The sequence below is a fragment of the Mizuhopecten yessoensis genome, unplaced genomic scaffold, assembly GCF_002113885.1.
Source record: "Mizuhopecten yessoensis strain PY_sf001 unplaced genomic scaffold, ASM211388v2 scaffold10441, whole genome shotgun sequence".
Taxonomy (NCBI): Eukaryota; Metazoa; Mollusca; class Bivalvia; order Pectinida; family Pectinidae; genus Mizuhopecten; species Mizuhopecten yessoensis.
This window is the reverse complement of record NW_018408548.1, coordinates 384,106-400,121: the sequence shown is the minus strand read 5'-3', so window position 1 is coordinate 400,121 and position 16,016 is coordinate 384,106. Positions and strand designations below refer to the sequence as shown.

The 16,016-nt window shown below is 34.2% G+C and overlaps 2 protein-coding genes across 5 annotated transcripts in view; one reads left to right on the top strand and one right to left on the bottom strand.

Moving 5' to 3' along the window:
* Positions 1–8,996, bottom strand: part of LOC110460596 (histone deacetylase 11-like) — a 20,930-nt gene extending 11,934 nt beyond the window's left edge. For 2 of the 3 annotated variants that reach the window (XM_021513583.1, XM_021513586.1), the window contains exons 1-4: positions 8,889–8,996; positions 8,129–8,280; positions 7,278–7,378; positions 5,108–5,137 (exon numbers count right to left, since the gene is read on the bottom strand). In XM_021513583.1, the coding sequence (XP_021369258.1) occupies positions 5,108–5,137; positions 7,278–7,378; positions 8,129–8,280; positions 8,889–8,914 (309 nt within the window). In that variant the 5' untranslated portion in view covers positions 8,915–8,996. The remainder of the gene's footprint in view (positions 1–5,107; positions 5,138–7,277; positions 7,379–8,128; positions 8,281–8,888) is intronic. The other variant, XM_021513584.1, reaches the window with a different exon arrangement.
* Positions 8,997–9,067: 71 nt separating this feature from the next.
* Positions 9,068–15,339, top strand: LOC110460597 (protein lin-37 homolog). Of its 2 annotated transcripts, none has more exons than XM_021513587.1 (8): positions 9,068–9,188; positions 11,146–11,215; positions 12,572–12,625; positions 12,945–13,048; positions 13,326–13,510; positions 14,046–14,168; positions 14,686–14,759; positions 15,123–15,339. In XM_021513587.1, exons 1-8 carry the CDS (start codon positions 9,164–9,166, stop codon positions 15,217–15,219), a joined length of 732 nt encoding a protein of 243 aa, XP_021369262.1. In that variant the 5' UTR covers positions 9,068–9,163; the 3' UTR covers positions 15,220–15,339. The 2 variants fall into 2 exon arrangements, with proteins under 2 accessions (XP_021369262.1, XP_021369263.1); XM_021513588.1 differs by lacking the exon at positions 9,068–9,188 and adding an exon at positions 10,844–10,913.
* The last annotated feature ends 677 nt before the right edge of the window (positions 15,340–16,016 follow it).

The window sequence follows — 16,016 nt, the reverse complement described above, 5'->3', positions numbered from 1 at the left end:
GAGAAGAAGATTTTTGAAATTTTAGTCAATTTGACCCTTTTTGGTCCCGCCCCTCAGGCCCCTTGGGCTTTGGGACTAAACCGGCCTCTATTTTTGTTGACCTTTGTCCGTGGAAGGTCCCTGCAAAATTTCATTGAAATTGGTTCAGGGGTTTTGGAGAAGAAGTCGAAAATGTAAATTGTTTACGGACGGACGACGACGGACAAAAGGCGATCGCAATAGGTCACTTGAGACTTTGTCTCAGGTGACCTAAAAACCTGTATAAACCAGACCTAAAACTTAGTCTCTATTGCATGAATACAAGCAATGACCATGATCATACTGAGCTTGTTTTCAGTGCATGAAATGCCTTTTTTGTAAACAATTTTTTACATCTTTTATCATTTCAAATTGAATTAACAGAATGTTATAAGTATCAATGTCTTAAGTAGCTGTATCATTATCCATGAAATCAACTTATTAGTGAACCATGACAGGTAGAGATAAATGTACAGGTACGAAAATCTTCCCTTCAGTTCATTTTGAAATATCAGGTAAATGAAAGCTAGATTTACCATAATCACCTCTTAATAATACCAAATGCAGTACATTTCAGATAACTATACAAATAGAATACATTTTTCATAGTTTTCCTAAAAATACTAAATACCATTTTTTGAAAACCATAGAAATGAATACTGCACAGCAAATTAACTGTGGCATCCTAATATACGACAATGGACTTATGATGATGCTTTGACTATTGATTAGGCCAAACAGAGAACATTTTGTGCTTCCAGTAACCCTACCTACCTAATCATTTGATGCCTTCCCTACTTTATAAACCAAATAACATTATTTTTTATTTTTTGAAACAAAATTTGCTACCTACCTCTCTACCCTATATTTTTCAAATAAGTTACAGGAAACACATGCATTTGTTTTGTTTGGCCTTATTACATTGGATATAGTGCAAAACTTGAAAAACCAATTAAAAACTTTAATGGGAACTTTAGATAATTGTCAGAGGCCTACAAGGAGCAGTCGCCAGTTACTGGCCACAGGTCATTGGTTTTTCTCCAGGTGCTCTGGTTTTCCTCCACTACCAAATCCTGGCTCGTCCTTAAATGACCATAGCTGTTAATAGGATGTAAAACACAAACAAACCAATTTCTCTGTAGCACTTTGGTTTATTTGTTCCCATCAAAGCTTAATTAACTAGTTAGTCCCTACATGTAATGATATGAAAAATAAACACACTTTCTAGATCACACATACAATACACAATAGATCTTACATAGTGTTCATAATTACAAAAGAAATTTTGTAAATAAGTCTGAGAATTTTCATTCTAACAAGTCTCTAAGGAGCTTAAATTTAAAAGAAAAATGATAAATCATAGGAAATGTAAATTCATATGAGAACCTTTTCATCACAAGACCAAGAATTTTTGCAAACAGCCCACTGACTATACTATCTAATACATAGCTTCTGACAAACAGCCCACTGACTATACTATCTAATATATAGCTTCTGTCAAACAGCCCACTGATTATACTATCTAATACATAGCTTCTGACAACCAGCCCACTGACTATACTAACTAATACATAGCTTCTGACAAACAGCCCACTGACTATCTAATACATAACTTCTGACAAACAGCCCACTGATTATACTATCTAATACATAACTTCTGATAAACAGCCCACTGACTATTCTATCTAATACATAGCTTCTGACAAACAGTCCACTAACTATACTATCTAATACATAACTTCTGACAAACAGCCCACTTACTATACTATCTAATACATAACTTCTAACAAACAGTCCACTGACTATACTATCTAATACATAACTTCTGACAAACAGCCCACTGATTATACTATCTAATACATAACTTCTGATAAACAGCCCACTGACTATACTATCTAATACATAGCTTCTGACAAACAGTCCACTGACTATACTATCTAATACATAACTTCTGACAAACAGCCCACTGACTATACTATCTAATACATAGCTTCAATACACATCTAAATGGATGCAATATTGTAGAATAAAAGACTGGACAGGACATGCAACAATGGCAAACTGCATTCAACTATTTTAAAATAAAGACCCAAACAATAGGAACAGCATTAGCTAATCTATCTGTTCTGTTTTAATTCTTGAACACGAATGTATGTACAGGTTCAAAGGGGATCATGCAAACCAAGTTACAACATGATCTTTGAGAGGCTTGTTCTAGACTAGATTTTGTGATCATCTCAATTTGGAGCATGCAGTTCTAAGGACAAACAGCTAGGATCATGACTTATTATAACTTTAAGTAGATAACAGTAACCATACAAATTCCAAATAAGCAGCCATTTTTTCTTCCAATTAGTTGTGAAAAAAAACCAGGCAAAAGTAAAGACCAAGGGAAACCTATACATGTAAAATTTTCAAAAGTTTTGCAAGCCATTCTTAAAAAAATAGCCATAACAAACTTAAAACTGTCAAAACCCACAGATCAGTATCAAAATGAAACATTCATTACTAAAGATCAAGGGGATTACATTATATTGAATTTAAGATAGCTCGATCTGTCTAGAAACTCTGAAGATAGAGCTATTAAAACTCTTCTTTAAAATCAAAGATTACCACCTGGAAGTAATTGTATTCCTCTGATCCGCATCAAAATGAAATATGGTCAACTAAGGACCATGGGGAATCTTTAAACGATAAAGATTTGATAATCACTTTTCGAGATATAAAGATTATAACTTTGAACTGTAAAAATCCAAGACTGCCATCTTGCAGCCATTTTTCTTTTGATCAGTATAAAATGAAACATGTACAACTAAGGAAGAAGGGAAAATGCATCAGGTATTCTTAAAAATCCCTGGCCTGGGCCAATTCATTTGAATGGCTGATAAGGTAAACTGACACAGAAAAATAGCAAGAAATTATACTGGTGTACTCTAACAAATGATGAATCAGTGCACGATATGCTGACAATTAATTTCCATATTTCTCAACAACAGTTTCCCAGTGTAATCTTCCAAGTGTAATCTCCTTACCCGGTCACACATGTTACAGATGTATTTTACTCAGGGTCAGATAACACCAAAGGGAGACTCATGTTGTTAGATACTTAATCCTCTTGTATAATATATATACACACACAGAGGTCACAAAAAATATAATATGCAACATGATGACAGGCTTAGGGCAGTATTAGGAAGGATGTAAAGGCAGTGACTGTGCCACACTAACACTTAGGTAAAATGAACACCTGAGGTTCCAGTAAAAAAATACACTGTATTATAAAGCATGGTAACCATTTATAAAACAGGAACAATATCAGAGAGCTATCATATACAGCATTTTTTTTTATGCCAATTTTTTCCTGTGCATATATACTTTTGTAACTTTGGTACTAGGCAGTCTTCGTTTATCGCGATCCAAATGGTTGGACCTAAGGTATTCGTTTATGAAACAAGGTCAGACCTAGTAATCTGATGCTGATTTCAGGCGAGCCTTGACAAAGCCTTGCAAGGCCTGCATAAACATTAATATGTCCGCCAGGATTTATACCTGAAAATGTTATATTTAAAACTAGACAAACCGGTTGTTTCGCATGAATAAATTATAAGTCCCTTCATTTACCAAACTTGTAATTCTTCGATGTATCTTAGGAAAGTTGTATAATGTGTACTGAAATTTGGTATTATGCTCCACAATGCACAGAGTTATGGCCCTTTAAATTGGTTCATTTTTGATAGCAACCATATAATATCATCACGAGAACCACATACAGTACAATATGTAAACTATCTACAACACAAGGATCACAGGAAGTGTTTTTGGATTAAGTTACATTATTTTCCTCTATATTGATGTAACTTTTAAAATGTAGATAATTTCTCTTTTAATCTAAATTGTGTACAACTTCATCAATACGATTTGTACAACATTCATAAATGGGATTGTGAACAAGTGCGTCCTGGGTATGAAAAATAAATATTTGCTCGTGATGTTCATTAAACTTTATAGGTAAATGGGGAAGCAGCTTCTCGCAACAGTTGTATGATGCTAGGTACTGATCAAATAGGTCACACATTGCAATTGTTTGTTATATTGATTGAATCCACAGTAATGTATATCAGACAGTTTAAGCACTAAGTGACAGTGCCTCGCCCCTATAATATTTTATACATTAAGGGCAGATGTATAAGACATTTTTATTGTATCATTTCAGCATGACACGGTACAACACTAATAAAAGTAAGATACTGAATAGCACTGAAATATTTCACTCATCAGGAGTCAAACCTTCACCATTTCGACCCAGAACAAATTAAAGGAGTTTCCTTTTACTGAAACACTCATTATAGCCAGTGAATTACAAACGTCTTTGGAGGATAGGGTTATTGAATATATACACACTATGTCATGCAATCTATAGCTACAATATACTGTGGATTCTAATAATATAAAATAAAGTGTTTGGTCTATATATGCCACACTATGGAAATTTCAGATCTACAAATAAAACCATATCAACATAAACAAGACATATTTTCAAAATTTCTATAATATTTATTATAAAAAAATATTCTATACATAATGTAATGCATACATATACATGAACAAAAGATTTTGTTTGAAACTGTTTGCAGATTAAAAGGCTCTATTACGGTATTATTAACACAGGGACTTGACATATAAGAATTACCAAAACAATTGTAGGAAGCCATACAAGAAAACATTCTTTTTATGACAAAGAAATTTATTAGTATTAATTTTTATAATAAATAGTATCAGCATGATGAGAAAATCACGTTTATACTCAAAGAGGTTGAGAACAAATTGAAACAATTTGATAATAGAATGTTTTTACAACAACCACTGAATATGATGTGGTATAGTTTATAAATTATCAGGTGTCTGGTCCCTGTGCTTCCTTATCTCTACAACAGAACAAAATACTGCATGTTCCACAACACAAATCAAGCGGAGTGGAAGAAGCGGGGAGACAGGTAAAATGCAAAGTGAAGCACGGGGACGAGGTTACCCCACAGAGGGTGTGAGGGGACCCTACAGAATGTAAGATTGAATGAGTGACAAATAGTACCTCCTCTATCCCCTCCACAATGTTAGTGAGCTGTGGGAGGAAACAATGCACAAAACACCATGATGATTCTTAAATCCATTAAATTTGATGATTGGTGCCTAAATATTACAAGAGGTCCATGGAGCCTGTAAAGCCCACCTGTTGCTTTTATAATTTGAATTAGACAATTATAATATTGATACTTGGTCAGAACATTTATACATCATTAAGTTGATCTAGTGGAATAGAGATTTAGTAAACTATAAAAATTCATGAGCATTGTTGATTTCAAATTAACTTTTGCTTAAGTTGTCCAGGTGACATTTGAAAAGAAATTGAAAATGTCTCCGACAATCAGAGAATAGATGGCAATCTTAAACAGTGACTTGATTCCAAAACATAAGAACACTTGGTCAGGGCCATGGGAGAAACAGTAAAGTGTAAAAAAAGTGTTATCAATCAAAATCAACATAATGAAAGTATATGATGTTGAAAACATCACAGCTAATCAAAGAGCAGCCATCTTAGATTCAAGCGAGTTTGAAAATCTTCAATTGGTAGTGGCCACGATGTGATCACCAGAGGTGATTAACAGCCCATTGTTTTCCCCTTTTGTACCCTGTCTTTCTTTCCTACGGGAAGGGAATGAGCACACCTTTCATGCTAAATTAAAATCTTTTCATCCATCCTCAAGAAGCAATTTTCCTTCAAAAATGTCCTTTATTTCTAAATACCCTAGTAAGATTTAAATCCCTTCCCCATTAGGCCCCGCACGTCTGTCCCCACACAAGGACACAACCTTAATTCATCCAACATTGAATCTCCTTAGGCCAAAACATGACAAATTTATGGGGCGTCGTTTTGGTATTTATTCACAAAATATGATATTAAATCCATTTTATGAAATCATTACCCGGTAATTCGATTTTATGATATGATAAAATAGACGTATTTAAGGATATCATAAAGTCCATTTTATGATATCATCAAATGAATTTCTGATATCATAAAATGGAATTTATGATATCATAAAATCGAATTAATGATATCATAAAATCGTTTTAATGATATCATAAAATCGTTTTAATGATATCATAAGTTCTAATTCATGATATCACAAATTCTAATTCATGATATCATAAAATAGCCTGATTTAATGATATCATGAATTCGAATTAATGATATCATAAAATAAGAAACTGTTAGCACGAAATAATGAGTTCTCCCCATCTCAGTTTTAGTCTATGGACAACAAGGATGTATATTTAAACGCTTGGTTTTGTTGCATTGTCTATCTTAAATGGTGTGCTGATCCGAGCTGCCGAGACGAGAATAATTAACTGAATAATGTAGAACGAATATATTGATAGATCATATCCCGTTTTGGTCTGAACAGGTCTACCGTTCTCTGATATAGACCGCTAACGTTAGGCCTAAACTCACCTTCAATTCCATTCCATCCATCTTCGTCAAATTGGCGCGAATGGCAATCCAAACAGAGTTACCGTTCTTTAATTCCACGTCCGCTTTCTGAGGGAGCAGTCCTTAGAAAAATATATTTTATGATATCACAAATTCTTTTAATGATATCATATATTCGAATTTATGATATCATAAAATAGCCCGATTTAATGATATCATAAAATGGAATTTGTGATATCATTTAAAGAATTTGTGATATCATAAAATAATTAGTGCTATCACAAAATAATTTATGATATCACAAAATAATTTATGATATCATAAATTAGATTTTATGATATCACACAATAATTAATGATATCATAAAATCGATTTAATGATATCACATTTTGTGAATAAATACCAAAACGGCACCCCATACAAATTTGGTCAAAATAACTTCAGCCATTCTGGACTAGTATAGTCTTTTAAAATAAAAGTTGACGATGGACACTATACCATGACAAAATTCAGGTCACATGGCCCATTATAGGTCAGGTAAGCTGAAACTATTAAGTTACATGTAAATGTACTAATGGTGTATGAAGGTTTAATAAGGACAGTAACAGACTAAAGGTGAACACTTCAGAAATCTTTAAAGAGTTAGCAGGACCAGGACATGAATATGCTACTCTGAGATCAATGGCATTTAATGGAATGGGTCATGACATGAATGTATTATTTTGAAGTCCCAGACAATAGTATATACAGTTGGATATGATGACCTTACTTTGAGATCATTAAGGTACTGTTTGGTATGGACAACCAACAAATCTTCCTCTGATGCCTCTCGTGGTCTCACTGTGGTGTCATCTCGGATCATCCCATGGTCTGTATCACAATATATTTATACATGTGTTGAAATATATACTGTAGCAACACTAAACATCCAGACATATAATTGTATACACATAGTACAGGGCCTTAGCTGAATCCTAACATTAGCTAAATACATTTTCACAATGTCAATTTTTTGTACATTTTATGATAAAAACATTAAGTCCTTAAAAGTACCATAGTGTCAGGCCCGTTTAAAACTGACTAATTATGACAAATATATATTACATTCCTGATAAATGAACCTTTTCCGTGATACACCAATGTGTTAATTCTCATAAAATCATTTTACCTATGTGTGGAAATCCACTAGCCTATCCCCCTTTAAAAGTATGGTATGTGTAGTATGTGTAGTAGTCTTTGTCAAATCCGATTTTAGGGTACCAGTCAATCAATTAAAACAACTGTGGTGTTTAAATCTGAGTTGTTTTACAAACCAATAAACCAATAAACAAATTTACATATTCATATTTCACCTGACAGTGAAATGGATACACATCTCCAGAGATGATACACTGTACGTACTGTGTATATCTTTTAAAATTGGGCGAAGTATTTTATAATACACATTTTATTATAGTTATATTATTGTATGTAGTTTTTTCATGTACATTTTATATTTTTAGTATGTCCTTTAAATATATTGTAAAGTACTCTAAAGCTGCTAGCTTCAGCAGGATATGGCACTATATAAATGGCCATTATCACTATGTGTTTTGATGATATTGTCATATATATTAATACCTTTTAAAAATTGGAAAACTTTCCCCCATTTCCCAGCATCAAAAGGATGAAGTTTCTCCAGTCCCAGGAATCCAATGTTATACTCAGGTGAGTAGATAATAGGCCATTGTGAGGATTTTACATCTACATATAGGTCACAACTTTCTTTTTTCCTGTAAAAAAAAACAAGAGCTTATCAATAACATTTTATACAAACATTCAATCATATTTTGTATTAATATATTGGGCATCAAAAAAATCTTAAAATATATAAAAGTCAGATATTTTTACTATGAAAAAACGACGACTTCAACAAACATGCACGATATGCACACAACGATTAAAGCACCGAAACAGGACCTCCTCCGATACAAATACATGTATTCGTAAAATTAATGACACCTGAATCAAAAATATACCTATTTCTCGAAAAAAAAAACGCTCAAAATTATATAAAAAGAGAAGAAATCAAACGTCGCAATCATCAATCTTTCTTTTTGTCAGATATATCCAAGTTCATATTATCTTTGTCGTCTGATTTTGTTGGATGGACCATAGGTGGTGGGCACGTCTATCAAAAAAAAAAAAAATTGAATATATAAAACTAGATTATATATTCATTTTATTTTTTTAATAGACGTGCCCACCACCTATGGATGGACCAGTTTGGGTCAACTATACAAATATCATGGTTCACTAAAAATAGAATCACGGACTTAGATGTTGCCAATGAAAACATTGATTTTTTTTAATTGTTAACGTATCTTCATTGTTAACATACTTTCCCTCATCTGTGTCTCCGTTCATTGTCGTTTACGCCTTCTTCTTCGCAATTTTCATCTTTTCGGCGATCAATGTTTACGTCCACATAATTTTATTTCCTGTGTAATGTTAAGTCCAATCAAAGTTCGTTTACTAAAGTGTCAGGTTTTCAACAGCGAATCACATTCCAGATAACAAAGCGCTTTGGGTCTGACCAACAATGGCGGAAAATCTGAAATAGAGTCTGTGTACCACCTTAACCTTTTACTAGCACATACCCCGACTCCATTCACCATGTCAGGAAAATCATCTAAACTTGGTAATGATTGTTAAGTGAACGAAAGAACCATTTCGTACTTAGTTCTCAACTGTAGCCGCTTCTTCGGTGCAGATCAGAAGATGCAAACTTACACTGCTGATTTTGCACAGGGACCTGGGAATCAATATTTACACTAGGTCTATTGCTGCTGTGCATGTGCTTGGATTGGAGTATCTGTAAAAATCGAATCCTTTAATGATTATTATATGAAATCTACATTTGCCTATTGCTAATCCTAACCCCCAAAAACTCTCCATTACCATACTAGACCACACAGTAATTCCACATATCAGGATCGATTTACTCTCATGCCCCTGTGCTTGTGGACGCGTTACTGTTGGCAGTAAGAGTCGTATTTCCGTTTATGCAGACAGATGAGTTTTTCTGCTTTTAAATGTAACAAGTTCAGCAATACTGTCTGGTATACCAGCAAATGTCAATACAGGAACTGAAGTCTTTATTGGCTCCCAAAAAGGTATTCCCCAGACTCAATCTTGTGGGGGCTGGCTCACTGATATTAGCCCTGCACCCATCCCGGTGTATCCTATTATAAAAGTAAATGTAAAATGGTCAGTTTCAGTAGTAAAGTATCAATCTGTTTGGCCATGCTGACAGTGACTAGTATTATTGGCCGTATTGTATCCCACTCCCCAACTTAAGTATCAATAATTACAAGACTTAAGTATTGTTTAAATGCAGTGGAGGTTTGAATGACAACTTAACCAATCATGCTACATGGCACTACAGATTATGACCAAGAAGTCATACTAAATCGTGATAATGCAGTGAGGAACACATAAAGAAAACGTAGGGTCGATAGCTGTGGGCTTGACGCTAAAATCTTTTTGAAAAGTTCCTGACAAAAGTTCAAAGATAAATCCTGAACATCATTTGTAGTTACAGATTATATCCACTTTTGTTTATTACATTCCAAATGATTCTACGTTACCTCAATCATCCAGGGGTTTTGCCAGGTGTTTATAGGGTCCGGTACAGGGACCCATTCCCAATTGAAAAATGACTCTGAATTTTCCCTATTTCAGTCTTTATTTTCCAAATTGGATTAAAAAGCATGTTTATACAAGTTTCCAGTCGTTATATGCGCAGCTTTTAAAGTATTACTGTCCATGAAGGAGCATTCAAAATACATAAATAATGAAAATTTGAAATTGAATACACAAAAACACTGAAAATTGATGTGTTTATTTATTGCTATACATTGTACTGTAAGAAATTAAACAGCTAGAAATGTTTTTCTAATCACATTGCAGGTTTTGTTTTTCCAAACTTATGATATTTTCCCAGACCTGTACTCGTGGGAACACTGATGATTTTTCCCAATGTTTGCCAAATGCGATGATATTTTCCCGATTCTTGCTTGGGGTCCCTTTCCCGAAATATCTGGCAAAACCCCTGTATTCATTTAGGATATATTTACTATATCCTTTACCGGCAATATGTATTATAACTATAAGATGGAAGATCATCACTGGCTCAGTCGATAAATAGGTCTTCATATTACATAGCATAAAACTCCCTAATACTCGAGATAATATTGTGTGTTACTGTCAGTGATGAAAATGACACGGCATCTTCCACCAGCACTATTAACATACCAATTTCATCAAGTGAGTCGCTGACTGATCCCAACATTGCTGTTCTGTAAAATCAGCTTATGGAATTCCTTGTTGTTGGAGGTTATTATTGCCATGAACAAGTAGCTAGGTAATTATACATTCCACAATGAAATTAACATTTATACTTTTTGGAAGGCATATTGTAAAAATTCTGACTGTTTACCACAATGTAACCACATGGTAGTTTTATAACAAGGAGTAATTTTCTACTGCCACCATTATGTCAAGGGCTTTCCTTACTTCATTAGCATAGTCATACTCGGAGTATATCAGACGAACTATAATGAAGTAATTTATGTTATTATTTCTGTTATTTTTAGCTGAAGTCACATCTGCCAGGATCCGGTTTGGTGTTACACTTCAAAGTTTAGTCGACAAGAAAGGTGAAGGGTAAGTCAAGATCTTGTCATTTGATGATGTACTGTTGAGGGGGCAAAATTATGTTCTCAGGGGAGATACTCACCAATGCCATACTACCTGGGAACATGGTCAAATCTTCATCAAATTAATATCTTATATATGACTTGATATAGATATTAACCTAACTTGGTACAGTATATGAATATTTCTCACCCAATGGGTTTCAATTTTGTATTTGTAAAGATGTGATGAGACAGGAGCAGTGTCCACACTCCACAGGGGTGTATAATTTCACTAGTCTGCCATTTGGGACTGGAAATGTCAGAGCTTGTCAACATTTTCAACATTTACTATGGAATTATCAGGGCTGACTCTGGTTCTTGATTCAGTTTTGCCAAATAATTTGTGCACTACAGGTGCACTTGATGGCGCAATCATGTCAGTGCGAGCCCTGAATTATGGGTTCTAAATATGAAATAACAAACCTCTGGTTTGCTATGGAAAATAGATAATAAGGCAACTTTTCAAGAAGATGAGGTGACAGAAAATACTTAGATTTATATGAACAACCCCTTTGTACAAATGTGAAATGTGTAAAAAAAAAAATAAAAAAAATTGATGTCATGTGAGATAGTTACAGCAGAAATAAGAACTTGTTGTCCAACAGCAGTCATAACAAGGGTGTGAATCTGGACACAAAGTTTCCTGTAGTATACAATTGAAGTCTTCAACTCATTCACCCCTGAAGACACATTTGAACTCTTCCATTTCAAAGGTTGGAATAGTTCATTATGAAATTTCAGGGGTGAATGAGTTAAAAGAAGGGTAATCATTAAGTATAGTTCTGTCACTTTATGAACATTGAACATATAGGTCTAGAGCTGATTAATAGTGAGTTAACTCAAACAGCATGGCATCTTTGGTTAACTCTAAATCAATATACTTCAAAGAACTAGAACATCAAAGTGAGTAGAGATGAAAGAAGGTTAAATAATTTATAACAGATCCTTCATCAGTATCTATTGTTTCTTCAACTCATTCACCCCTGAAGACACATTTGAACTCTTCCATTTCAAAGGTTGGAATAGTTCATTATGGAATTTAAGGGGCGAATGAGTTAAGAAGAGGAATCATTAATTACAGTTCTGTCACTTTATGAACATTGAACATGTAAAACAATGAGTGGGCACCAAGGCCTGTATACTGATCGTTAGCTAGTGTCCTGTGAATAGGTACTAGTATTTAAGAGTGGCTTCCTACACTGGACTTGTGTTGAGTCTTCTCCCAATATTTTAGTTTCTTCTGTTCTGAGCTTCTGTATTTACATTGTTCATCTGAAAGTTCTATCAGAGATGAATGAACACTGTGTTACGTTAACTATTACAGAAATCTGTCGAGTGATGAAGAGGATGGGAGTACACCAGCAGAAATGTTGCAGAGGTATGATATAAATAAGTTATGAAATGTATATTGAATTTCAGATTCACATGAAACTAGTCAAGTTTGTAATACATGTTTAGAATTTTTGTGATCATCTGAAGATGATTTATCAATTTGAACATATGAATTTCACTTTTACCTTTTTTGTCGTCTTTTTTATTTCTAAATTAAGTACTCTTTATAGAAAGGATATCAGAATTTACTATGATGAAAAGAATCTTATTCTTTGTCGGAGTATAAAATAATGTGTAAGTTAATGTTTTATTCACTGTAAATCTGTAACTAGTACATAGTTATAATAATTTCCCTTTTATTGCAGTGAACCTGCCATCATTCTGTCACCAACTAAACGTAGCACTGTCAGAATCAGCCGGAAAAGAAAGAGGAAAGACGATGAAGCAATGGACGGTAGCCAGTATCATCGTATGTAGTATATATATAGACATGCCATTTTAAGCGTATCTGGTTTCTTTGAAGTAAATTCTATTAAAAAAATAATGTATTAATTAATATTTGTTTATAATCTCAAGGAAGGAATCTTGAAAATGACAATTTTGAATGTGTTTGATTTCATCTCAGAATTTCCAAATGTTTTTAGTAACATAGATCAGTCCCAACCAAACAAAAAAAGAGTTGAGAAGGAATTGTTTTGTTTTCAAATCACTGCAGTGTTTACAGTATTATTTGATGTCTATTACAGATACATATGTGATGAAGCTGTTTGACCGCAGTGTAGACCTGGCTCAGTTTGATGAGGAAGCTGCACTTTACCCTGTATGTAGGGCCTGGCTCAAAAACCAGCCTCATAACAGATCTTTGGGGACAAGGGATAGAACTCCAACCCCTGAGCCAGAACCACCGACCAACAGTGAGGAGGAGGAGGAGGTATAGAAATCTGCCCGTCTCATTTCACAGCTGCTTTTATTGTGTTCCTGTAAAATTTTCCACCAAAACAACAAAATTCAATAGAGGAATTATACAGACAATTATCAAAAAAAATCAAATTCAAAAGTATAACATAATTACTCAAGAGGTAAGAATATAAATATACACATTAAATTATTTAATATACCCCCGCAGCAAAGTTAGGGGGGTATACTGGAATCACCCGGTCTGTCTGTATGTATGTGTCGTCCACAGTAACTTGTCCGGAAAACTCAATCTTAACTACCCGGCAGATTTTATTGAAACTTCACTTGAATGACCAGTATATTATGTAGTTGTGCACCGGCATTTTGATTTCAGATTTCAACACTAAGTTTTTAAGCCAGTCACGGTCCTTTATGCGAATTAACTTGTCCACCAAAGTTTAGGTCAAGGTCAATAAATGATGTATAAACTAACGGCATCTGCGGGGTATTAGTTATCCTCCGGATGACAGTTATAGTTGAGTGTATAAATTGTAATTATTTTGTTCAAGGAGGATATATTTCCCGATGTGTACAAACTACCAGACCCTATCAAAGCCGACCCTGATGTCATACAGGATTACCGTATTCCCATGCCTGTCCCCCAGCCGGACGAGGAACTCGACATTGATGCTGTGAGTTTTAACTGTTATTTGTTGTTAATAGATTGATCGGAACAATTGTTAGCACTTGTCTTACATTTATTAATGTGTTTAGTGTTACATGAAAGGTCACAGCAAGAGGTGAAAGATAAAAATGTTCTGTCACTGAACACTTATTAGACGTGTCTGGACTAGACTAGGTGGGAGTATTCTTGTTTTTAGTCTCCGACTACTGAAAGCAGACTACAGAATTACTATCTCCTTCAGTCTATCCGAGATTAGCCATTTTATTGTTCAATCATGATATCAATTCATTTTCTCTCAAGAATTTCTGCTTAAATATTTTGTAAATCTGTAAGAAAGATTTGTATATTTGTCAAGATCTGATTGAAAGAATTTATGAGCAACAAATTGTTAATGTTTGAGAGAGAAAATAATGATATCCAGGTCAAATCCATTCAGACTAGTTATCTGCTGAAAGCAGCTGCCTTAAGTTGTCACTTTATTTGACTTTTATGATATTTCTTATAATGAGTTCTTTGTTTGATAGGACCAAGACACGGCCCCACCACCTGAACACCTGTTACTGAGCCACATGGAGCGATGGAAAATGGTGCGACAGTCGTAAGTACCTTGTAATCTCTCCACCGTTCAAAGGATAGCATAGATTTACCACGGCAAGGAAAGAATGTTTAAATCAAGCTGTATATGGCCCTTCTGTGTAATACGATCTTAATCGCGACTGCTCGTCATACCTCACAACCTATAGACTTGTCTAAAGGAAGCTGGTGTCCTTTGTTGGTTAGAAACTTCTTTTGACCAACTTCATGACTAGACAAGAATTTAGCTTTCAAAACTATATGGTTTCTTTATTTGATATTACAGATTATTGCTAGAATGTTTAGATAAACATTTACGAACTTATCTCTTGCCTTGGATGTGATTTATGTAATTTCAGTACTGAACAATATTCCTATTACATTCCAGATGGCGCGATGCTGGATTTATGAATGAGCTGAGATTCTCCGACAGTATGAATGTTCTGCGTGAAATGTTTGAGCAGCAAATGAAGGAATCTCCCTGACAACTGGAATAGACTCTTTGTTTTAATGAATATTGTATGCTAGGATTCAAAATGAAAGAAGGACATTTCTGTTATAAAGATGTCTTTGCCCCAATGTTACTGAACTTTGACCCCCCCCCCCCCCTAAAATGTACCATGATTAATGGACGATCACCTGAAGAGCACAGAAAAACTGGATCACCATTGGAAAATAAACAACAATATTTCCTGTTAATGATTTGGGTAGCACAAGTGGTCTTGTTGAATAAATTGGGTTTCTTTGTAACCTATCTTTATAGAAGTCAAGTCATATTTGTTAAATACAAAAAAATAGATGTGTTTATAACTTTATTTGCATTGATTGAAAAACATGATTTTAAAGTGTACACTTATAAAAATGCATTGATCACTTTCATGTGCCTCATGTTTCTTTGTTGGTTTATGGCTACTCAAATATATATATTTACTTCCTTTTTTATCACAGTGTGTTTACTTTCACTTTAACGGTAGAACTGTGAATACAAATGTACTACAACTTTATTCACTTCTCACATGTGCCAGCCCATTTCTTATTTAGGAACAGAATATGTAAAGGTGAGGATAAAGACAAGTGACAGGTTTCAGTGGCTGGATCTAGGAAGCTTGTATGTATACATAATTTAACAAGAGGCCCAGAGGATCTGTATCGCTCACCTGTTTCTTTTGTTACAAGAAACTGACATATCGGTAACTTCAGACCAAATTTGGTAACAAAAACACAAGACATTTTAACATCTCTTAAATACTTCTTACAATATTGTTGTTTGAAATTTGAAATT